The sequence below is a fragment of the Natrix helvetica genome (assembly GCF_964273705.1).
Source record: "Natrix helvetica genome assembly, chromosome: 2".
In the NCBI taxonomy this organism is placed as follows: domain Eukaryota; kingdom Metazoa; phylum Chordata; class Lepidosauria; order Squamata; family Natricidae; genus Natrix; species Natrix helvetica.
Genome location: NC_138552.1, coordinates 211,851,701 through 211,878,035, shown reverse-complemented (window position 1 = coordinate 211,878,035; position 26,335 = coordinate 211,851,701). Strand labels below are relative to the sequence as shown.

The window sequence follows — 26,335 nt, the reverse complement described above, 5'->3', positions numbered from 1 at the left end:
AACTGCATGTACTTGATTCCTTCCTTATGTTTTACCAGATGACAATTGGCTTGAATATACCTGGAACAAGAAACACATATGCAAAGGGAGCCAAAGTTAATATTTTAAAGCTCTGTCACTTGCAAGGCTTTCCCTGGCAGATTTCCAACCATTTCCCCTTGAAATGACATTTACTCATTTGCTGCTATATGTTGGATAAGGTTGTGACTCTCTACCCTACCATGTCTTATCCTATCCTATCCTATTCTATACTTCTTTTCAGTCTCTCTGTCTGGTCACCTATATTTCTTAATTATACTTCATGTTTAATTAAGGAAAGGAGAATTTCAGAATAAGAAAATCTAAAAAGAGGTCTTCTACCTTTCTGTTTCATCAATTCAAACATTTAAATTATATTTTGTAAGATCATGAATTCAAGGTAATGTTTGACATTTCGACCAGAGAAGAGATGCCCAAAATACTGAGAGAATATTTAATCCAATTTGGTTAATTTCCTTTGCTCGGGGCTTGTCTAATAAAGCAAAGTCAATAAAACTTTGTCCACAGACAGACAAAGCTTTCAGCACACAACTTGACTGTCCCAAAATGGAGTGCTGCAAATATGTATTTGGGTTAGTTTTCTTTCTCTACACAGGTATGTTTCTTTTTGCTTATTTTCAGAAGAATTGAGATAATAGAAGTCTCAGAAATATCATATTTAATGAGTGTTGGATTTAACCTTGGAAGTTTGAATGAGCACATATTGGATAAATGCTTGATGTTACTAACTTTATATATAAAATACTAAATAAATGCATTTCTGTTTCTAAAACCTTACATTATAATGAGACCTGATTTTTGTAAAGTCCCATGAACTAATAATGCTAAAAGAAAAGGACTGAAGAACTCTCTGCCCAATTTATTGTAAAATGAGATGTGAGAGTTTCTGTACCTAAAATTTTGCAAATTGTGTCCTGTATGCTATGTAATGTTAAATATTCTAGGAACCACTCATATAAAGCCAGCATATTGTAAATAAAACATCAATATTGTATATGACATTGCTTCGTCTATTAATATTTATTACCCTTAGATTATATTTTTCTTCTTTTCCTCTAGATATTTTTAGATTGTTTAAAAATAATGTTACTGGGCAGGCAGGTTACAGAGCTAGATTTAATTAGTGGTGGAACAACTCCATCTTTTGTCAGAAAACATCACAAATTATTGCAGAAGAGGCTCAGGCTAAATATGTTTCATATTACAAACAAGTTCTAGGTAAGTTTTCTAGCTAGAGTCTAGACAATATTTTGTTAAGAGGGGAATTGCCGTACTTTTCGGAGTATAAGAAGCACGTTCCTTCCCCCCTAAAAGAGGGTGGAAATGTTGGTGCATCTTATATACACTGAATATGGCCATTTTTGGCCTCTTGCGCATCCGTTTTCGGCAAAAACGGGGGGCAATGAGGGTTTGGGAGGCCGGCAGAGTGATCCTGGAGCTGGAGAGAGCAGCATTCCTGAGGCATTTGGGAGGCCAAAAACAGGGCGCACAGAAGGCTTGGGAGGCCTGCAGAGGGTACTAAACAGAACAAAAACCGGATGCACAGAGGCCAAAAACTATTTTTTTTTCTTGATTTTCTCTTCGAAATCTTGGTGCATCTTATATTCTGGTGCGTCTTATAGTCTGAAAATTATGGTAAATGTTTCTGCGTACAACAAAGCTGACAGCAGGAGCATGTGTAATTCAGTAATTCAGCAGCCATCTTAAAGCCCATTAGAACCATTCTTCATCCTAAACCAGAACAAAGATAAAACTTCTGTAGAATAATTTTCAACATACCCTAGTTGTGTTTTGACTTTATATAGTGTATTGCTAGATATTCAAAAAAGGAGAAAGTTTTCTGTCACTTAGGGTTTTTTCTCTCCTGTATCAGTAGCTTCCAATCACCAACTCACCCCAGTGTCCGATGCTGAAGTCCATTCCAAACAGGAATAGAGAATTCTGGAGGGAGGCTGGGGATAAGCTGAAGATAAACAAGAGTTTTGCTCTTCTAAGCTTATTAAGACCTAGGGAAGTGAGGGCTAACCTTTTGCAATGTGCATGCACAACCCCCTGCACATGCATTCGTGATCCCCCCCGGCATCCTGTTTTGGGCCTATCAGGCCCCCCCTGAAGCCTCCTGGGACCAAAAAGGGGAAGCAGGCAGGTGCTGCACCTCCCGCCCCTCCCTGCCCCCCATGCATGTGTGCGTGACCCCTGGACCCCCCTGCGTATGCATACACGTCTCCCACATGCATGGCAGAGATACGAAAATCAGTTGGCTGGCAGGAGGAATACACACCTGTGTGGTGGAGTTGACCTGGGCAACAATTCGCATGCCCACAGAGAGGGTTCCATGTTCCACCTGTGCCATCATGGACCTAAGCCTTTCCCTGCTTAAATAGAAAATGCCTAAGATATATTATTCATACCACTCTGAGCTCAACCAGAAAGGAAAGATAGAAACAAAACAAATAATAATTTCCCAAAGGTGACCTTTCGTTTGCCTCAACAGTTTGCCATGGCACAAGGTTTACTGGAGACATTTCTTAAAACATAGCCAAAATCAAGCCAGCAAAGAAAGGACTTGATTTTGCAAAGTATCATTAATTGTGAAATAAACAGTAAATCAATAAAGTGCTCTTGGGACAAAAAGTTAGCAATGAACCTGATGATAGCACAACTTTGAGGCACTGCCTTGAAAAAGATGGTTTGCAGTTTCGTCCTCATTTTATCTCCTGGCCTGAAAGCCAGTTTTGTTTAATGGTTAGCGCATCATACTAGAAAACAGGGCACTGGGAGTTTTAGTCCTGCCTTAAGTAAGAAAGTGGCTGGGGGATTTAGGGCCCGTCATTCACTCTCAGGCCAACTCATCTCCCAGGGTTGTTGTAAGGGGAAATAAAAGGAGGTAGGAGAATTGATTTGTTCACCACCTTGAGTTATTTATAAAAACAATAAAGGTGAGTTAAACAAAATCTAAACAAACAAGAAAGGATGTTTTGGCATTGTTTCTCTTGCAAATATACATATCCTTATTTGGCACCCGAGGCAATTATTTTTATCTAAGTCAGTGCTTCCCTGCTGATGAGTTTATCTCAATAGAGACACTTATAAAACCAGCAGAACTGTTTAGAAAGATTCCATATCAAGCACTGCGGAAAAATGGTGCAGAATCTCAGGATTGTCCTTTGCTCTAATCATTCCATTCGCTGTAGCCCTACTCTCTCTTTCGACTAAGAAATCTAGGAATTATCATTCCATTTGCAAGTTTATCATCCCTTGCTCAGGGAAATCAAACTTTCATCTGCAGGCCAGTTATTCAAGTTCTGGGGCCAAGATTTCGGTTCTAGGAATGTCACCCTCTCACTCAGATCACATCACAATAACTTTGGGTGAAATGTCCCACCTGCCACCGGAATAATTAAAGTTTTTCCCAAGTGTTAATTTAACCCTTATAATTCTTACACATTCAGGCAATCTGCAGACTTTACATTCTGGTATACATACTTCTCATTTGGTGAAAAGTATGTCTTTGGTGTTTTTACTTTCTAAACTCTTCTCACTTTTTCCCCCTCTTCAAGTTCAAGGAGATATTCTGGACAATTATGTAAGGACAGACGGTGCTTGGATCCTTGGTCAAGAACCCACCATCTATAGAACTTTAACCAAAGGAGCTTGTGCTATCAAATGTGAAACTGAAACAGCATTTACCTGCAGGTAATCACAGGATTCTTGCATTTCATGAAAGTTGCTCAAAAAGTTGTTTTGATTGTCGCTGGTTATCTGAAAACTTCCTTAGAGACGAATGACAGTAATGAAGATAGAATTCAGCTAATACTTGGTACAATGCAATGCAATGTACTGCGACAACTCTACAGGCAGTCTTTGACTTACAACCACCGTTGAGCCCAAACTTTCCACTGCTAAGCAAGACAGTTGTTAAGTAAGTTTTGCCCCATTTTATGACCTTTTTGCCGTAGTTGTTAAGTGAATCATTGCAGGTGTTAAGTTAGTAACACTGTTGTTCAGTGAATCTGTCATCCCCATTGTCTTTGCTGGTGAAAAAGTCGCAAGAAATGATCTCATGCATCTGGGACACTGCAGCTGACATACCGTAAGTACACGCCAGTTGCCAAGCGGATGAATTTTGATTACCTGACCAAAGGTCCCAGGTATGAAAAACAGTCACAAGTCACATTTTTTCAGTGCCGGCGTATCTTTCAATGGTCACTCAATAAATAATTGTAATTTGAGGTACTTGTACAGGCAACATACAACCACAATTGACACCAACACTTATGTTGTTAAGAGACAAATTTGTTAAGTGTGTCTTGCCCCATTTTATGACTTTTCTTGCCACATTTGTTAAGTGAATCACTGCAGTTGTTAAATTAGTAGCACGGCTGTTCAGTGAATCTGTCATCCCCATTGACTTTGCTTGTTAGACGGTTGCAGAAGGTGATCACATGATCCCAGCTCACTGCAACTGTCATACATGTGAATCAGTTGTCAAGCATCCAAGTGTAAATCGTATGACCATGGGGATGCTGCAACGATCATAAGTGTGAAAAATACTCATGAGCTGTTTTTTTTGTGCTGTTGTAAGTTTGAACAGTCACTAAGCGAACTGTTGTAAGTCAAGGACTATCTGCAATAAGGACTCTTATGATTTTTGTACTGAACTGTTTGTTTCTGATAGCAGATACCACTATGCAGCTACTGCTTGGTTTGACATAATAGGAATCTCGGGCCTTTTTAAATATGGCTCTTCTTTTTCAAGTGCCGCATTCTTGCTATGTAAAATTAGTAAAATAATCCTCAGAATTATGCATTAAGTATTGACATTTAATCTGCATTAGGATTGGATCCAACAATCTCCTCCAAATCTAGACTTCCAAGTAGATTCAATGAAGGTATAAAGGTGTACAGAAAAAGATGGGAACTCCTAGCTCTTTATACAAAGTCCAGTTTATCTGATCTAGACTGGGTTTAATGCTGCTATTTTATGGTTATCCGCCTCCTTTTGCTTTTAATGTATCTTGTTCCTGTTATTTTATGGTAAGTCGGAAGGTGCCTCCAAATTGGGCAAACTATACTTCTAAATAAAATACAGATGAACACTTAAAGTTTCTCATCATGTACATGTATGCATCCGAACTAGTCTGTGTTTTCTCTGTGTCATATAATATATGTGGGTATAGACATACTATTCATTCATTCATTCATTCATTCATTCATTCAGTCAGTCAGTCAGTCAGTCAGTCAGTCAGTCAGTCATGTTTATGTAGTGCATATTGGAGGTGGTGACCCTTTGATAGATGTATGCAATGAAATTTCATTTTAACAAATGCCAATTAGTGTAAATTCAAAGTGACAATAAAGTGATTCTAAGTCTAAGAAAGTGTCCCTCTTCTCTGCCCTTTCCACAGGGCGTTTCTATTTACAGCGAAAGAGCAGCAATGCATTACGTTGAGCGACAATACTAAAACAGCGTCTGTGTTCCGAAAAGCAGGGGCCATTCTCTTTGAAAAGCGAAGTAAGTGTATATTTTGGGATATTATGACTTTTGCAGTTCCTTAGGCAACATGACGATTCATGAAATTTGGAAGTTGGGGTAGTATGAATTTTGCAGGTGGTGTTTTCTTTTTGTCACAGGAATTTTGACCTCAGGAGAAAAAAGACTATAAGGTGATTCAATTCAAGGTATTGGTTGTGATAAGGTAAAACATGGAAGCAAGCAAGAAACTGTCTATCTGCAGTTGTTTCAAAGCCCAGCTAAATATAAACCAATCAGCAGCCCTGTAAGATTTACCAATCAATAGCCCACGTAACTTGGTAAATGCAGAAAGCATTACAAGATCATAGAGGGTGAATGCAACATGTTGATGGGGTTTCTGACTGATCCACATGTACAGATAGTCCTCAACTTGCAACAGTTCATTTAGTGACCATTTGAAATTAAAATGGCACTAGGACTGAGACAGAAGGCACGCTTATGTATGCCCCCTTTATGGACCTCTTAGGAATCAGGTGAGGTCCATGGTAGACAGTTTAAGATTGGAGCTGTGTGGGTTAGAGGATATTACAACAGAGTCAGGCAGAGCATTCAAGGCATTCATACTTTCTGCAATCTAGTATGGAGCAGTTAACCTTGAGTTTGTATCTAATGTTTGTCCGAGTATTATTGAAATTGAAGCTGACGTAGTTGTTGATAGGTAGTATATTGTAGCAGACAATTTTGTATACTATGCTTAGGTTAGACAGTAGGCAGGGTAGTTCCAGGTTGTCCAAGCCCAAAATTTCGAGCCTGGTGGCATAAGGCTAGGGTCTCCTTCTTTGAAGAAAGGTGTGACTATGGCTAATGACCATAGGTCTGACAAGGAGCTGGTTCTGAAAGATACAGTAGCTCATAGATTGTGCTTAGAGGTTCAGCTAGGTCACTGGAAAGCTTTTTCAAGAAGTAGGCACATAATCCATTAGGGCCAATAGATAGAAATGACTTTAGGTTGCGTAGTGCCGTTTTAACTTTATCTACTGTAAAATCAATATGTAGCAGATTGTTGCAATTTGTTGTTGTATGACTAGGAAATGAGGGGCAGAAGACATTCTGATGACGAAGGTTGAACTGAAGAACGTGTTGAAGAGGTTGGCCTTAAGGCTTCATCGTTACAGTTTTTCCTGTTAGGCCCTTTTAGGGGTGGAATGGTTTTTGAATCTTTATTTGGCATTTACGAAATTATAGAAGGCTCGGGTGCATTTCGAATGTAACAGCTCTTCTTCCTGTTTGCAATGGTAATTGATGCATTCTGCCTTTATCTGGCAGAATAAGGTTTTGTAGTGATTTTTAAGGTTAGCTATGTAGCCAGTTTTGGGGTTTTTTTGCCAAAGATTGAAGCTTTCTTATTGTTATGGATAACTTTTTTTTTTGGCTTTAGGGATTATTACTGGTACTCAATGAATTAATGAATTAATGGTACTTAATGAAAGGGTTTCTTCCCCCCTCTCTTTATATATAATATTTGAGTAATTTAGCTTTCGCCCAGTCTACCCAGTGCGCAGAAGAAAGATCAGGCCAGTGTGGTGTCCTCCCATCTACCCAATTCGAAGAGGAAACATAGCAATTTGGGGAGTGGTGTCAAGCTGGCCACATCCACTGAGTTGGCCACAACCACTGAGTTGACCAGGTTTAGGTTTAGGTTTATTTGGATTTATATGCCGCCCTTCTCCAAAGGACTCAGAGCGGCGTACAACATTAAAAAAACACATCACAAAAGTTAGAAAAAAGATTAAACCCAATTCCAAAAAGACCAAACCAATTTTTTTTTAAAAAGGAACAGTACATTTAAAATAAATTAACATTAACATTAACAGGCCAGGCCGGCTTGCTGGAAAAGCCAACTTTTTAGGGCGCGTCGGAAGGACCGGAGGTCAGGGATTATGCGGAGCTCCAGGGGCAGCTCATTCCAGAGGGAAGGCGCTCCCACAGAGAAGGCTCTCCCCCTGGGGGTCACCAGCCGACACTGCTTGGCCGACGGCACCCTGAGGAGGCCAACTCTGTGGGATTGTACTGGACGGTGGGAGGCTACTGGTGGCAGTAGGTGGTCTCGCAGGTACCCTGGGCCTAAGCCATGGAGCACCCCAGTCAGCCACGCCCACCCAGCCCCCCAAGGTCAACCTGATGCGGCCCTCAATGAAATTGAGTTTGACACCTCTGCTCTATATCTTTGTTTTTCATGGCATCCTATATGTCCTTTACTGTATTTGCCATTGGAAAGAGAACTTGAGGTAGTCACCAATGTTATGATTAAAGCAACCCTTAACTGCATTTGGATAATCACTCATTTGTCCCTCAGCTCATATTTCTATTATGTGCTCAGAGAATGAGCATCAGGAAATCAGAGCATTAAAAAACATAACCAAAATTTGGTTTTATTTACATTTATGTTGAATTAACATTAAAATGGGTTTAATATAATTATTCTCTAGTCACCGATTTTGCATTGCATTCCCTCTGAACTATCATAATTAAAATAACCACCTGGTAATAATTTTGAGATCATAGCTAGAGGTAGAACCTAACCAACCTTGGCGAAACTGAAAAAAGCCAACCAGCATTAGGTCCAGCATTTAGATGGGAGACCACCAGAAAATCTCAGGATTGCAATCTAGATTTTTTTAAAAAGAGCAGAAGAAGGTAATGACATACTTTTTCCATGTTGTAGCCAAGTGGTTCTTAAAATCAAGCTCAGCTTGAGAGAATCTTTACTTGTTTAACTACTGGTAAGTTTGTTAAACGTTTGCTTGTAATCCAAGGCTTGCAATTTCACGATCTCAGGTTGTGATCCTCCAATTCAACTGAACATGAAGGCCACATATTAAAATGTTCAACTTGATCCCATCGGGGTGGAGTTCCAGCTGTAAGCAATGATTTTTCTTTGGTGGAAAGGTGCTCTGTGATAACAATAGCAATTTTTGATAACCACATTTTCTTTCAGTATATCTCCTGGAATGCAGAATTGGAATTGGAGTGGGCTACAGAGGAATGGAATCAAAAACACGGAATGGTGTCGTATGTCAGAAATGGACCGACAACAGTCCTCATATTCCCAAGTACGGCCTTTTTCCCTTCTCAGCAAAACAGCCTTCGTTTTTCTATAACCATATGACTTTAGAATGATTTGACCTGAATTTTTGTAGGAAACATGTGTAGCGCAATTCAACAAATGTTACTCATGCTGCAATCTTCTGCTTGCTTACCTGAAAGAATCATGGCAAAGTATGACTTCTGTAACAATAGTCTTTTCTTTTCTTTTTATTAGTTATACTCCTTTTCTTTATCCCAATGCTTCATTAGAAGAAAACTACTGCAGAAATCCAGATCACGATGGTAATGGTCCCTGGTGCTATACAACAAATCCTGAAACCAGAAATGATTATTGCAACATTCCTGAATGCGAAGGTAGAATTGCACACACTGGAATTTTAGTTCCTCAAGAAAATTTTGAATGCAAAATATTATTCTTTTCAATGACATATAGGTAGAAAATCAATTTTTCTTACCTGCGCTGTACGATATTTAGAAAAAAACTTTGCAGAAGCACTTTCTTATTCAACTATAAGAATATTTATTTAACAACCAATAACTGAATAGTTTTCCAAGTAAATGCCAAATAGACATGATGTTATTTCATTCTTTTTATGATAATTTCATTCTTTTTTATTAATAGAAATATTTCTTTTCTATTTGAAATAAAATAAAATGTGAACATAATTATAATAATATTGAAGTGGAATGATAATTACTTACATATAATTAACCTATGTATGTTTCATGATATGGAACAGGTTCTATTAAATAGCAGTAGATTTATTCCCAAGAAATGTGAAACTTCTCTAACAATAGCATTTCCTAAATAGAAATAGTTTGATAATAATGAAAATGATTTTATTTAAAAACATTTGCAACTAATAGAAGTTGAAACATTTGCAAATCTAGGATGGTACAAATGTTATTATATTTAAAAGTTATTGTTATATGTAAGCTATTACTAGTCAATAATTTGATATTCTTTTGTTTGTAAATGTCTCCGTTTTTTTAAAGGCAAAAGTATGGTATGATGGATGAACTTTATTACAATAAATTCCCTCTAGGCACCAATTGGTCCATTTACATCAATGCATGTCTACACAAATGCCAGACCTATGCAAAAGTTTGCAAACCAGTGAGCAAAGTGAGAAATTCTGTGAACAGTGTCATATAAACTTTGTAACACACTGGAGAAAAGCTCCCCATTTGTCCTATTGTAATATCATTTCAAGGATTTGGCAAATCATCATGCTATGGCTGCAAGGTGTTAAAGATTATCATGGTCCCTTGAGATTTAGCGCATGAAAAAATAAACCAATAAATAAATTATCAGAAAAAAATAGCATATCAGCCCATATTGTTTACATGTAAGACCTAGAGTAATTGTGTGTGTGTGTGTGTGTGTGTGTGTGTCTTGTGTGTGTGTCTGCTGTCTTGGAGACTGCTGGGAGCAGTCCCTGCAGTTTTCTTGGCAAGGTTTTTCAGAAGTGGTTTGCTCTCATTTCCTTCCTAGGGCTGAGAGAGAAGGACTGATTTAAGTTCACCCAGCTGGCTTTGTACCTAAGATGGGACTAGAGCTCACAACTTCTTGGTTTCTAACCTGGTGAATTCACCATTGCACATTTACCCCAGGGGTGTCAATCTCAAGGCCTGCAGGCCAGATCAGCACACAGGGTGCTTAGCTATGGCCCGCAGGGTCACCCTGGAAACAGCAAATGACTGGCCCGTGGTCTATCTACCAGTGAAAACAGAACTCTGGAGGGTTGCCCTCCTGAGCTCCGTTTTCACTGGCAAAGTGCTCAGGCCACCACCGGCGCTCCCAACACAAGTGATGTCAAGCTGGCGATTCCCACCCGCCACCCCCGAGGTCAAACATAACCCTGATACAGCCCTCAATGATATAGTGTAAATTATGCATCTATAAAGACAAAATAAAAATATTAATTCCTAATTTTTATTTAGAGGTAACTCAAAGCAATTTCAAGAACTAGTCCTCACAATTCTAGATTCCTTATAGCATGAAAAATGTGATGGCTGAGCAATCTAGGATAACAGATCCCATTTCAGACAGCAGAAGACTTGGACATCATGATTCCTACCATGCAGAGGACAGGTGGGTGGGGGGAAATAACCTAATAGGATAAAGCTTCTTCACTCTCGGTTATTTATCCTTACAGACCAGTGTATGCACTGCAGTGGGGAAAGCTATCGAGGCAAAGTTTCTACAACAGAATCTGGGCTCACCTGCCAGGCATGGGCTTCTCAAGCGCCTCACACTCATGGATACATTCCTTCCAAGTAAGTCTACGACTCATGGGTTGTTATTAGCCACATATGAGGAAACGTCAAAGTGTGTGTTGGAAACACATAATTTCAGGTAGTTGATGCCTTGGAAATAAAAATAACAACATACTTTATTTTTAATGTAATATATTAAGCAGCCCATATGGTTCACTGGAAAGACTTCTACTTTCATTAGGGTGACTGAAAGTAGTATTTTTCACCTGTATCAGCACTAAAGGCTTTGGCATCTAACAAATAAGTCTTTGGTTGCTTTTTCCTTTTTTTTTTTTTAGCTTAAAGATGTAGTCTGAACAGAAATAATGTAATTTGACATGCAGAGATATCAATTCAGAGGGCAGGTGAATAAAAAAAGTCAAGACCTTAGGTATGACAGCACAATAAAAGTCATTGTCCCTTTTAACACATAATCAATGCATTCAATCACACTAGCCTTACTATCTAGGATTTTGACATACACACAGCCCAACACCCACATTTACATAATTTTCTGGGGTGACATAGGTAGTCCTCAACTTATGACCACAATTGAACCCAAAATTTCTGTTGTTGAGTGAAACATTTGTTAAGTGAGTTTTGCCCATTTTATGTCTTTTCTTGCCACAGTTGTTAAGTGAAACACTGAAGTTGTTACTTTAGTAACACAGTTGTTAAGTGAACCTTAGGGCACTGCAACCATCATATAAATATGAGTCAGTTCCCAAGCATCTGAATTTTGGTCACATTACCATGTGGATGCTTCTATGGTCATAAGTGTGAAAAACAGTCATAACTCACTTTTTTCAATCTCATTGTAACTTTGAATGGTCACTAAATGAACTGTTGTTAAGTCGAGGGCTACCTGTACTGGGCTACATCCAAAGGTAATTCTGGTTATCAAAGGAAGTTTTCCTTTTTCTCCTCTGCCTTTATTTCCCACACATCAAATCTGCTCTGAGTATCCTCTGAACCAAAGGGTCTCCAACCTTGGCAACTTTATGACTTGTGGACTTCAACTCCCAGAATTCCTCAGTCAGTGCTGGCTGAGGAATTCTGGGAGTTGAAGTCCACAAGTCTTAAAGTTGCCAAGGTTGAAAACCCCTGCTCTGAACTACCAGAAGAGATTAACGGGAAGACATTTGAGATCATAGAATGTGATAGCGTGGAATGGGAATACAGGTATTATCTTGGGTAAGCACCATTCTGTCAACATTGGAACACCATTGGGTTCAAACCCAACCTGTCAAGAGATGGTAGGCAGACATTTCTACTTTTTCATCCAATATTCAGATTTCCAGAAAAGAATCTGATTTCAAATTACTGCCGTAATCCGGATGGTGAGCCACGTCCTTGGTGTTTCACTTCCCTCCCGACGAAACGCTGGGAATTCTGTAGCATCCCACGGTGCGGTAAGTATCCTTTATGTAATTACTGACCCACAATGGTTATGGTATAATAACAATTCTGCGGAGAAACCAATGTTTTAAAGTAGGAGAGTTTGGGGGATTCCTTTTAATCTTATAAAATTGGCTGCAGATTTTTAAAATGGGTAAACATAGTGCCAAGCCTCACATAACTGGCAAACTCAACTACACAGATTTCAAAAAGGCATCGTTAATGCTACTCAGGGGGAAATATATAATTTGGAAAATAAAAATAAGCTCCCAAGCAGATTTATAGCGGGCACTACGGGTGGGTTATCTTTTTTTTTCTCACTGTCACAGTAATATGAATAAATATTAAATCATATAACCATCAAATCATCAAGATTGTAGCTTTGTTCAAGTGAAGTATTAATCTAAATCAGGGTGTCAAACACAAGGCCTGGGGGCTGGATCCAGCCCAAGGGGTGCTTAGATCTGGCATCATTAATGCTGCTGAGGGGGGAAATATAATTTTGGAAATAAAAATAAGTTCCCAAGCGGATTGATAGCAAAGACCAGAGGTGGGGTTTTCTTTCTCACTCACCATCAAATCACCAGAATTGTAGCTTAGTTCAAGTGAAATATTAATTTAATAATAAATATTTTGACAACAGGTAAACAATGATTGAATATTCAATGTAGTAATTTCTGACTATTAATAGCTATACTATAATGAAGGCATTACAATATAACATGTAACTTGAACATTATTATTCGATGCCACAATCCATACATTCTAATTCAGTGCAATTTATTATTCTGTGATCTCTCTTTTATAAATGTAAAAAATATACACAAATAGAGTAGATAGGCTACACTCTCAATAGTCACTCTTTCAAAGCATCAATAGCCTAGATATTCTATTTGTCTATATAGCATATATATTCTATATGTCTGTATTATTAAAGTAGGAAGTGTGATACAGGTAGTCCTCATTTAAGTATAAGTAGAATCTTTATTGTCATTGTACTTAAATACAACGAAATTGGTTTTAACCTCACTGGTGCAAAATTATAACAGAAACGAAAAAAGAAAGAAAAAGAAAAAAAAACTGGCGAGTGCATGGAGTGATTGTGGTTGTATTTAAAAGTCTCACTTTTAAATATTTATTTATTTATTTATTTATATTTATAAATATAAATAAATAAATATATTTATAAATAAATATAAAAAAATACTTAGCTACTACAACTCTTGTTGGTGAAAGGTTAAGTAATGGTAAAGGTTTCCCTCGCACATACATGCTAGTCGTTCCCGACTCTAGGGGGTGGTGCTCATCTTCAAAACCAAAGAGCCAGTGCTGTCCAAAGACATCTCCATGGTCATGTGGCCAGCATGGCTAAACGCCGAAGGCACACAGAACGCTGTTACCTTCCCACCAAAGGTGGTTCCTATTTTTCTACTTGCAGTTTTACATGCTTTCGAACTGCTAGGTTGGCAGAAAGTGGTAGGTTAGGTTGTTGCTAAGTGAAACTGGGCCTGTGCTTATGATCTTACTTCAGCTTTCCTTTACTTTACAGACCTGCAAAGGTCATAAATGCACGGATTGTACACAAAGTTATTTTTTTAATCATAGGAGTAATTGCAAATGGTCACTAAAAGAGGCAGTCACTAAAGGAGTTCTACCTGTAATACTTTTTTTATATACAGAAGCTTTTTTGGCTTTTTACATCTGTGGATTGTTAGGGCTTTGCCATTTTTATCATACAGATTCTGAAGGTGTTGATTTATTTTACATTACCTTTGCCGATATAGCTACATCTCCACCAGCTATTACGGGTCAACAGTGTCTTGTGGGAAATGGAGAAGATTATCGAGGAAATGTAGGAGTGACCGAATCAGGAAAAACCTGTCAATCATGGGCATCCCAAGAACCTCATACCCATGGAAGAACTCCAGAAAACTACCCATGCAAGTATGTTAAACAGCTCTGTCATCATCTTGTTGCTAAGGTAAACAAAAAAGCGAGGCACCCAGAAACAAACAACAGTTCGGTTATTTTGCTTCCGAGATAGCAATAGCTTACATACTGCTTCACAGTGCTTTACAGCCCTCCCTAAGTGTTTTACAAAGTCAGCATATTCCTCCCAGCAATCTGAGTCCTCATTTTACTGACCTTGTAAGGATGGAAGGTTGAGTCTATCTTGAACCAGTCATAATCAAACTACTGGCAGTGGGCAGAATTAGCCTGCAATATTGCATTCTAAGCACTGCGCCACCATGGTTCTATTGGAACTGTGACTTTTCTCTCACTTTCTGAAAATCCAGGAGAGGGCATGTGAGTTAAACAAGTTTCAAACAGGAATTTTGTTTGAAATTCAGTCTCAGGTTCATGTTACCTCAGGATATCACATCTGCTAAGTTGTATGCAACTTGTATTAGGCATCATAAAAAATGAATTGGCTTTCCTCAAATTGAAGGCTTCCAAACTGGATTATTATGAGTATTATGAGTATTGAAGTTGAATTCATTTAGATGTGGTATATTACATAAAAGCTAAGTAGACTTGATCTGGTTAGTACTTGACTGGAAAACCACTAAGAAATATCAGGGAATCTCCCTTTCTCTTCTACCCACAAAAGGATGGAAGGAGTTAGTGACAGACTATTGCAATGCTGTTGCTAAAAAATACCCCACATGGATGTGTTCATATAGTCAAGGATTAAGTTTATCTAAAAGAAGGCTTCACCCTGACCTTAGTTTGGGGAAGGCTTGGTCTAAGAGGTTAATGGTGCCCAAATTTCATGTGGAGAAATGTAACCTAAGTCCTGATCCCCATTTTTATCCTGATCCCCATTTTCAAGGAAGGCAGCAAGCAAGATACACATAGGAGAGTGTCAAGGAGACATAGAGCATCTTTCAAATAGTGGACAGTTCCATGTTGAGCGAAGCTCCAACATGGCTTACTTATTTATTTTTGGCTTAATTTGATGCCTGCATCTTTCAATCATGGTGTATCGTTAGTCATTCATTAATCTATTCAATTTTATAAATGCTCATCATAATCAATGGATTCTGGGTGGCTTACAATTAAATTAGTCAAAATATTAAAAAAATATTTTAAAACAATAAACATAATAAAAACAATAGAAACCTCCAAAATAAATATACAGAGCAGCCAAGATATTTGGCCAATTAGCAATACAGCCAGGAAACATTCAGTGCCTCAGCACAGGAACCTTTGCCCTTCTAATCTCCAAAGGGAGGATGTTCCATAAAGGAGGAGCCACTGTGGAAAAAATTCTAACAAATAACAGATTATATATGTTAGATACTCCCCCCGCTAGTTGTTGCAAGGCAATAGTAGTTTCCAGTCAGGTCCTCTCTTTTCAGGCGGGAACAGAGAGAGACCTGATTGGCTGAAGCGCTGGCCAGCTCCCCTTTAAAAAGGGAGCTGCCAGACCTCTCACTCAGTGGATGCCTGTACTTGACCAAATAAAGAGCTGTTGTTATCTTAGCCTTTTGTGCCTTTCATTACCCAATCTAACAATATATGCAACATCAATTGAATTGAATTTGAATTTATTAGATTTGTTAGCCGCTCCCTCTCCACGAAGGGACTCGGGGCGGCGTACAATAAATAAAAACCACATATTATACAATTAAACATTACACGGAGGAGGTTAAAAAATCACACAACAAATGGTAATAATAAGATTAAAAATTAAAATACCCCAGTATAAAATTACAAGTTTAAAAGATTGCCAGGAGGATTTAAATGGAACTATGGTTGTGCCAGGCCGGCTAGTTGAAAAAGGTGGGTCTTGAGTTTTGAACGGAAGGAGCGGAGGTCGGTAGTAATCCTAATGTCGGGGGGGGAGGTCATTCCAGAGGGCTGGGCCCATCACAGAGAAGGCCCTGCTCCTGGGCGCCGCCCTTTGGCACTGCTTAGTGGACGGCACCCGGAGAAGTCCCTCTCTGTGAGAGCGAATTGGTCGTAGGGATGTATGGGGCAGGATGCGATCCCGCAGGTAGCTAGGTCCTGTGCCATGGAGCGCTTTGAAGATGGTGATCAACACGTTGAAACGCACCCGATAGACCACAGGGAGCCAGTGCAGCTCGCGCAGGAGGGGTGTTATATGGGAGTATCTGGTACTCCCCATAATCACCCGCGCGGCCGCATTCTGGACCAGCTGTAGTCTTCGGGTGCATCTCAAGGGAAGCCCCATGTAGAGAGCATTGCAGTAGTCTAGGCGGGACGTCACCAGCGCCTGAGTGACTGTGCGAAGGGCATCCCAGTCCAATAGGGGGCGCATTTGGCACACCAGGCGAACCTGGTGGAACGCCCCCCTCGCCACGGCTGCCACATGGTCATCCATGGACAGCCGGGCATCCAGGAGGATGCCCAAATTGCGCGCCCGCTCCATGGGGGCCAGTTGCTCGCCCCCAATGACCAGAGATGGGATCATCTGGTTGAACCGGGGGGGCGGAAGCCACAGCCACTCCCTCTTGGAGGGGTTGAGCTTGAGTCTGTTGTTACCCATCCAGACCCGTACGGCTTCCAAACACCGGGACATCATTTCGACGGCCTCGTTGGGGTGGTTCGGGGTGGAGATGTACAGCTGCGTATCATCAGCGTACAGATGATATCCCACCCCAAAACCACGAATGATCTCACCCAGCGGCTTCATATATGTGTTGAACAGGAGAGGCGAGAGGACCGACCCCTGTGGCACCCCACAAGTGAGAGGCCTCAGGGTCGACCTCTGCTCCCCTGCCAACACACGTTGCGTCTGGTCGGAGAGGTAGGAGCAGAACCACCGTAAAACGGTGCCCCTTACCCCCAACCCCTCCAGCCAGTGCAGTAGGATACCATGGTCGATGGTATCAAAAGCCGCTGAGAGATCTAATAGGACCAGGATAGAGGAACAACACCTATCCCTGGCCCTCCAGAGATCATCTACCAACGCGACCAAGGCCGTCTCTGTGCTGTGCCCGGGTCGGAAGCCAGACTGGCGCAGGTCTAGATAATCATTTTCCAGACAGGACGGTAATTGGCTAGCTCCGTTGGGTCCAGGGAAGGCTTCTTGAGTAAGGGTCTCACAACCACCTCTTTCAAGGCGGCTGGTAAGGACCCCTCGCCCAATGAAGCGTTCACTAGTCCCAAGAGCCAGTCTCGTGTAACCTCCCAGGATGCCAGTACAAGCCAGGAGGGACACGGGTCCAATGAACATGTGGTAGCTCGTAGTTGCCCACACAACCTGTCCAAATCCTCGATGGCAACAGAGTCAAACTCCTCCCAGAATGGTCTCTCAAGACTCGCCTCGGGCGTCCCTCCTAGCCCACTGAGGGGGACCCATTCCCTCCGGATTTGAGCGATTTTATCCTGCAGATATTTCCCAAGTCCTCTGCCCTGCCCTGTAGAGGGGCTTCCCGCGGCCTCTGCGACAGAAGTGAGCGGGTCACCCGAAACAGGGCGGCAGGGCGGTTATCTGTGAACGCAATAAGAGCGGCACAATGTCGACGTTTGGCCGCTCTTATTGCCACAAGGTATGTCCTTAAATAGGTTCGTACCTGTGTTCGGTCAAGTTCGGAACGGGAGGATGTCCATCGGCTCTCTAGGCGTCTCTTGTGGCGTTTCATCACCCTTAGCTCCTCGGTAAACCAAGGGGCCAGGGTGGTTCGTTGCCGCAGGAGAGGCCGCAAAGGCGCCACCCGGTCTAAGGCCCCGGCGGCCGCATTATTCCATGCGGCTACCAGGTCCTCTCTCCGGGGGCGGGTCAGGTCTACAGGAGGTGGCCCAAGCTCCGTCTGGAACCTATCCGGTTCCATCAGGTGCCTGGGGCGGAACCATCTAGGACATTCCGGTTCCGCCTCCCCGCAGCGGGGGGTAACACCAAGGAAGTCAAGTCGGAGAAGTGAGTGGTCTGACCATGACAGGGGAGTAATAGCTAAGTCCCCTATTCCCAGATCACTCGTCCATTGGCCAGAGACAAAAACAAGATCCAGCGTGTGGCCTCCCTCGTGCGTGGGACACTGAATTAATTGAGTCAGGTCCATGGCTGTCATGGAAGCCATGAACTCCTGAACCACCTCGGATGCTTCTCCCATCGATGGCAGGTTGAAGTCCCCCATAACTAAAAGTTTGGGGGTCTCAACTGCCATCACTGCGATCAGCTCGAGGAGTTCAGGCAGGGCCGCTGATGTATAGCGAGGAGCCAGGTATACAATCAGCAGGCCCAACTGTCTCCCTGGGCCCCATCTCATGACAAGAGACTCACATCCGGATATCTGTGGCACAGTGAACTCTCTTGGCTCCAGGTCTTCCCGGATAATCACCGCTACCCCACCACCCCTACCCTGGGCCCGTGGCTGGTGGAATGCTCGATAGCCTGGTGGGCACATTTCCACGAGGGGTACACCTCCCTCGTGGCCCAACCAGGTCTCCGTTATTCCTGCGAGGTCCGGCTCCCCCTCCAAAATCAGATCATTAATGAGGGGGGCCTTGTTAACAACGGACCTCGCATTGCATAACATCAGCCTCAGGCCCTGGCTCTGTAGATCCTGGCCACCTAGAGTGCGGGGGTTGGTACAAGTTGGTACAGGCTGTGACCAACAGCCACGGTCTCCCAACCGACTGCAGGTTCTTAGTCTGTCCTCGCACCCACCCCTCCCCACGACCGTTGGTATGACAGAGCCCTGTGATGGAATGCTATTTTCCCTCTCCTCCCCCACTCCGCTCCCTCCCCTCCTGACCACACCTATTTGCCTGGCTCTACTTTCACTCCTGGCCTGATTCACCGTCCCCCCTGCCCTGGAACCCCTTAAAACTGTTAAAAAACAATTGATTAAAAACCCCCTTAATTTCTGCTTCCTCCACCTCTCTGGGTTAATAAACCCGTCATCAAGGTGGGCCCTTGAAAGGGCTGGGGGCCATACCTGCGAGAGGGGGGACTCTCGCAGTAGCAGTAGGTCTGACCTTGAATGTATTGAGTTCATATAGTTGTCATAGGGGCGAGCTCATTTTCGGGTGCTGTGGTTGAAATCATAGGTTTGTTCGTAAGCCAGGGCTCCCTACAAAAGGGGTAAGCAGATGATGGTTGTCCTTACCCTGGATGGAAAGGGTAGGTTGGTGAGCTAGCCAGCTAGCCAGATTGGTTTAAAGGTGGAGTCTCAAGGTGGTACTGGGGGGCAGTTTGTAGCAGGGCGTTAAGGCAAAGCCATAGTCAAGATAGTAATTTAAACAGGGGAGGCAAGTTGTCAGCAAGGATGGAAGGGTAAAGAGTCAAACCTTCAGCAAATGGCCATCAGTCTCTCAAGCGTCTCTCCTCCATATCCAGTCTCAGACATGAGTGGCCATTTGCCTCCTTGGCAACCCGGTGGCCCGGGGCTGTTGTTCCCGAGCCCGCAGGGCCGTCTCGGCTTCCCTGAAGCTTCCCTGCAATCCTCCCGCTGATCTGCTAGCGTTCTCTGGCATCCCGGGCCTCGTTCTCTCCTCTTGCGCCCCCCCGCTGGTCTGGGATTCATGGCGGCCGAGGGGTCTGGCGCTCGGCGTCTCCGACCACCTCCACCACCGCCGTCGCCAAACCTTCGCCACCTGGGCCGCCTGGGTTGTCTGGGTCATCCCCACCCCGTCGCCACTCCTTTCCTCCCTCGGGCTGTCGCCGCACCGCTCCGCTCCACTCTGCTTTGCTCCATTCCGTTCCACAGAAAAGAGGCAGTCGCCAGCTCCAGCTCCAACTAGCGCGCTTCTACGCGCTTCTCTGCTTCTCCGCCTGGCTGTCCGACCACCCTGGTGGGCCAGCCCAAAGCCAGGGCAAAGCCGGGGTGGTCGTCAACAAATTTCCGGCCCTCAGGGCGCTTCGCGTCTCGCAACAGGCTGATCGGACGATGAAACAATAGAAGGAAGCAGCAGCGGTGTGGTGAGGCGCTTTCCCCCTTCATTCCCTTTTTGGACTTAAAGGACTTTTCAGCATTCTATAATTTTAACTTTCGGATTTCCTTGGAGGCGCGGCTGGAGGGAGGGGGATTCCCCCCCCCTTGGACAAGCAGCTTGAAATAATTCTGCTCTCAGCCCCAGGGGAAGGAGGAGGGGGGGGAGCCAACCAATGATGCCTCACCCCTGCAAAAGTGATTTTTCACTGAACTTAGTTCCATAATTTATGGATGATCTGAGAACTTTGTGAACTTTTTAAAACTTTGTTATGCCTCTGAGCCCAAAGCTGGCAGGGCAAGATGGCACACTTCCGTTGTCTTCATGAACTCTGAAACCTGACTCCACCTTTAAAATTCAGGCTTCCGGTCTTTGTCTCCGTACCACCCAGAAGAATCTCCTGTGGATTGCTACTTTTTGAACTCTCTGGGGGAAATTTTTTTTTTCTCTATTGCCAGACTGACTAGAGAAATTCTCCTCTGCCTGGTTCTTCTGCCTCCTGGACTCATCTGGCTGCTCTGCTTCTCCAGCTGTCCATTCTCTATACTGACTGATCTCTTTACTTTATAAACTATGTCTCCTAAAAGACCACCCCCTGGAAAACCTGGCTTTGCTACTTCTGCCCCGACATCTGCAACATCCAGTCCTGCCACACAATCAAAGATCACAGACCTGATGCAACCTAAGAGCACAGAGATGGATTTGCAACAAATGCTGCAGCAACTTATACAGGGCCAGGAAGAAATCAAGAAACAATTAAAGGAAATGAAGGAAGAAATTAAAGAGAATCAAGTCCAAATTTACAAGAACTCACAGAGACTGGACCTTGTGGAGGGTGGGGTGGCGGAGGTGAGGGGGGGGGTTGAAGCGGTGCAGAGGGGTAACAAGGAACTTGATATCCAACAAATGAAAACAGAGTTTGAGAGAATGTCCTTTTATCTTAGATTTCAAAATGTTATAGAAGTAGATGGGAAAATATAAAGGACATTATGACTAACATCTTGGCTGAATACATCCACAAGGAAAAACAACAGATGGAATGGGAGATAGATCTGGTTTATAGAGTGAACTCTGCTTATGCTAGAACACACAATGTACCCAGGGAGGTCCATATTAAATTCCTTAGAAAAAGCACAAGAGATGAAATTCTGGGTGTGCAAAGGGGGCAGGCACTAACATACCACTACAGGGAGATAACCATCCTGAAGCAGATCCCCAAGAAAATTAGGGAAAAAAGGAAAAGTTATTCGCAATTGGCGAATAAATTATACCAGAAGGGGGTGTGGTTTAGATGGTTGATGCCTGAAGGTATGCTGATATTCTGGGAGGAGACAAGAATTAGAATTAACACACCCATAGAGGCACAGGCCTTTATGGAAAAAAACAAAACAAACCTAGAAAAAACAGAAGATCCTACTACGGATATGCAGGACACGGGAGGGGCCGGAGCTCTGCCAGCAGGGGGAGAAGGGGCAATACCAAGAAAGCTCAGATCACAAAAATAAACAAGAAAATTTCATATTATAAAATGACTGAAAGTAGTAATGGAATTATATGTTGAACATATACTACAATGTGTAAACTGATGGAAAATATTAATAGAACTAACATGCTGATTATATATGATTATGTATCAATGTTTTATACCTAGATGTATTTTATGAGTTTGGAGGGGGGAGGCGCCTGCCACACTTTGCAACTGCCAAAATTTGTATACCTTTCCATTTACCTTTTCCCTTATAAATGTTAAAAAAACCAATAATTTAAAAAAAAAAAAAAAATTCCGGCCCTCAGGATGGAACAGAGGGCCGGCAGCACCCCTCCCCATCAGGCCCCTATGGCTTCCTTAACAAACTCTCATTGAAAAATCCTTGTTATGAACCCAGCCATTGCATTAAAATGGGTGCAGAATCAAATTAGAATCTGAAACTTAATGGAGAATTTTGCTTTTTTTGATACCTGTTTTCAATCTACTAACTCAGACTTCATGTTCTAGTAATGTTTACCTTTCTCTTGTCCCCCTCTTGCTTTTATGCACATTTTATTTCAGAGGTTTGGAAGAAAACTATTGTCGAAACCCTGATGGAGAGACTAAGCCTTGGTGCTATACATCTGACCCAAATACACGATGGCAATACTGCAACATTGCTAAGTGTGATGATGCCATCACAGTTACTGGTAAGAATATTTATATTTGTGTAACTGAGAAAGGGATAAAGTAAACAAAGTGTTTTGAACTTTAAAGCAAAACTGAACTAAAATTGAGAAATAACAATAGAAATAGACTTGGCAAGTTGAGTGAATTCATTATGATTTTTATATAGCATGTTTTAAATACAGATGTTGTTATGCTTAAATCTATTTCATATTAGTGCTTATTTACAGAAAATGACAGGATCTATTCAAAATGTAGATAGAAGTTTTCTAATTTTAGAAATGCAATCTGGAGCTCAGCTATTAAGAGGAGTGTGAGAAGAACTTTCTCCTGGTTAAAATATTTTGGATAGTGGCTTGGAATTACTACACATTTGTAAAACAGAATGTACTCTGTATTAACAAATAAATAAATAACATATTGTCATAAAAATAATCGACCAATAAACAAAAATAGGAAGGGCTGCACTGTTATTACCATACAATTATGTGAGAATAGAACATTGATAAGATTGATTATAAAGCCTTTGACAACAAAGAAGATACTTTGATTTCCCACAAATTGTTTTTATTTCTACTTTTTTTTCTTTAATGTAGCTGCTGTCCCTTTTGTTCCTCCCCAAATACCTCCCCAAGTACCTCAACAGGTACCTCAACAAGTACCTCGACAGGGTGATGATTGCTATTATGACAACGGCTCAAGTTATCAGGGTACTACTGAAGTTACTATCACAGGGAAGAAATGCCAAGCATGGATTTCTATGTGGCCCCATCGTCACTCTAAGACACCATCTGCGTTTCCAGATGCGTAGGTTTCTTGAAGTGTTCATTATCTGTTGTGTGTGCTGGCCATTAAATGTCAAAATTCCCCTGGGGACATAATAGCCTTTTTCAGATCATACACAACAGGAGCAGTGAGCAATCTCTCCTCGCTCCAGGTTATGACACTGATCTCAGTATGTAGCTGATCTCCATGTGGAGAGATCCATTAGAGATCCTTTCCATGAGCAATCATGCTATGTACTTGGGCAACTAGCATCTCAGCATACTCAAGCTCTATTTACAAAGAGGAAGAACTGCTCTTGTTTGTCCTGGCACTTCACTTTGGATAGAAAAGTAAAATCTAAGGGACTGGTTTGGACAAAACTCAGCAGCACTTTTTCATGTGTCTGTTGATAAAAATAGGATCACCAAGATAATTGCCATCATCCAATGATGAGGACGAGGACGAGGATATGATGATCAAACACAAAGATCAAATACTTTGGCCATCAAATGAAAAGAAAGGACTCATTGAAAAAGATCCTGATGTTCGGAAACATTGAAGGCAAAAGAAGAATGGGCCGGCAGAGGATGAGACGATTAGATAGTGTCATTGATGCAATGAACATGAGTTTGGGCAAACCTGGGGAGACAGTAGAGGACAGGTGGCTGGCATGTTAAGGTCCATGGAGGTCACAAAGAATGGGTCATGACTGACCAACTGAACAATAAACATGGGTTTGATAATACTTAGGAAAGAAGAAAACAATATGGGACAAAGAGGAAGCTTCACATTTATCAGAACATGTAAATTTGTTGGCAGTTTTGTCTGAAAATTGGATAGGAATTTTTTTTGCCCCTTCAATTAACACAAATATTTAATATAACTATTATAAAGATATAAATATGCATTAGATAGCAAACAACCAGAACCTGTAGAACTGTATTGTTCTACGATGAGAGATGCTCTTCTAAATGTATGGTTTTGATCATTTATCCTTTGTCTATGGATATTCTCACCAAGAAATATTCATGATGTACTTCCATTACCAACTTGCCCATCTCTGCTCTATAACATAAGATTTAATCCACTTTATTTATTTATTAATAGGGGCTTGACAAGGAACTATTGCCGAAACCCAGACGGTGACAAAGCACCCTGGTGTTTTACCACTGATCCTGAAACAAGGTGGGAGTACTGCAATCTGCAAAAATGTGCTAAACCGAAACCTTCGCACACATTGACACCAAACATTGGTATGACTTCTCTTCTTCTAGAACAAGCAACCAGGCAAAAACCATTGTTGACCTGTGAATGCCATTGTTTTAAATGCAGGAAAGAGTGACTTAGTGGCTGGAGATAACTCCAGCTCAAACCATGAAGTTTTTAAGTGGCCATTCGCAGTCCATAGCCAAGTTCATTGTTCTTTTTATTGTGTTCTATTAATTTTTCAAATAATTATTTCTGAAAAATTCGTGTCTAAGAGCAGAGGAGCAGATGATTAGGTCTTGGGTTCTTTTTCTGAGGAAGCTATTTCCTACCTCTCCCCTCCCCTCTTTTAATTTTGTTTTTTTTAAAGGATTTTGGTACCTTGAGCTTTGGGGATTTTACCATCACCAATATATATCTCCATACTTTATTCTTAATATGAACCTTTTCTTCCTAAACTTTGTTAATTCTTTGCCTATACTCAATAGAAGTCATATTCCAATGAATTTTCAGTGACAATTAGATAATTAAACTCATCTGAGAGATTTATTTCAAGACAAATGGAGATAGGACTAAAGACTTAGATTTCACTACTTCATTTATTTACTTGAATGTAAGTTTTATTGACCTTGGTGGTCAGTCTTTTGAGTCATCATGTATAACATTGATGCTCAGGTTTCATATTGAAGTCCCACAAAGGATTCTGTCAAGGAGACGTAGAGCTACCAGAGCAGAAATAAAAATACTTTTTTTTAGAAGGAAATTTGTTTTAGTAGACATTCCACTAGTCAGTCAGTCAGTCAGTCAGTCAGTCAGTCAGTCAGTCAGTCTGTCTGTCTGTCTGTCTGTCTGTCTGTCTGTCTGTCTGTCTATCTATCTATCTATCTATCTATCAATCATCTATCATCTTTTCTCTGTAAAGTCTTTTTGGGCTTACAATCTGATCACTCTTGAAATCCCTACTAAAATTGTTCTGAGTCTTCCTTCTTTCCTACTTCATTTCAGCCTATTTTGCTTTATTTCATCTATTCCTTCTGTCTCTATCAGTGGTGGGTTCCTACCGGTTCGGACTGCTATGCCCCCGAACTGGTTCTTCCATCTTGTTTTTTACTTCTGCGCATGCGCAGAACAATTTTTGTTGCATTTATTATCAAGTGCCTACACGTGGGGAGCACGTGTCTGGCACACACACAAGTGAAGTGAGCCTACATGCGCAAAACAGCTCGTGCACCGAACTTGCACTAATGCCGGCAGCAACACATCCCTGGTCTCTATTCATAAACCTCAGGTGATTCTTGATTCTTATTTCTGAGATTTTAAAAGTATTCATCCCCCTCCCCCTTTCTTCAGATTATCCATTCCTGTAAACCAGCAGTGGTATTCAGCAGGTTATGACCGGTTCTGGAGAACCAGTAGCGGAAATTATTTCGGACTACCAGTAAATACCACCTCTGACTGGCCCCGCCAGACTGGCCTCCATCTATTCTCTGCCTCCTGAGTCCCAGCTGATCAGGAGGAAATGGGATTTTTGCAGTAACCTTCCCCTGGAGTGGGGAGGGAATGGAGATTTTACAGTATCCTTCCCCTTCCATGGCCATCAAGTCACACCCACCAAGCCATGCCACGCCCACCAAGCCAACCGGTAATACACTTTTTGAATCCCACCACTGCTGTAAACCTATCAGATAGACCTGGAAAATTTGGACACTTTCACTTTAAATTCAGCATCCACCACATGCATGTTGAAATGTTTTTAATGCCCTTTGTGGCTACAGTCCAGAAAATGTCAGAAATTAAAACTTTCGGAAGTAATCTGGGCTTCACTTCTTGCAGCATGAAACATTTGCCCTTCAGATACCTCAAATGTTCTTATATCATGACCAAGGCTATTGTTAGAATATTCATGACTGGGAGAGAAATGGTAACAAGGTCAGCCAATGAGTAGGCATAGCAACTAAATCAGCCAATGAGAGCTTAAACAGATCTGAGTCTGTGCTGAGAATTTAAACTGAAACAAGACTGATCTC

At 41.7% G+C, this 26,335-nt stretch overlaps 1 protein-coding gene across 1 annotated transcript in view; it reads left to right on the top strand.

Annotated features, from left to right (window-relative positions):
* Positions 1-554: 554 nt before the first annotated feature.
* Positions 555-26,335, top strand: part of LOC309387759 (plasminogen-like) — a 47,994-nt gene continuing 22,213 nt past the window's right edge. Inside the window, exons 1-11 of the mRNA XM_081944514.1 lie at positions 555-634; positions 3,600-3,735; positions 5,448-5,554; positions 8,514-8,628; positions 8,838-8,977; positions 10,783-10,903; positions 12,176-12,294; positions 14,065-14,224; positions 22,233-22,360; positions 22,934-23,144; positions 24,210-24,355. Coding sequence (XP_081800640.1) covers positions 586-634; positions 3,600-3,735; positions 5,448-5,554; positions 8,514-8,628; positions 8,838-8,977; positions 10,783-10,903; positions 12,176-12,294; positions 14,065-14,224; positions 22,233-22,360; positions 22,934-23,144; positions 24,210-24,355 — 1,432 coding nt within the window. The 5' untranslated portion in view covers positions 555-585. The remainder of the gene's footprint in view (positions 635-3,599; positions 3,736-5,447; positions 5,555-8,513; positions 8,629-8,837; positions 8,978-10,782; positions 10,904-12,175; positions 12,295-14,064; positions 14,225-22,232; positions 22,361-22,933; positions 23,145-24,209; positions 24,356-26,335) is intronic.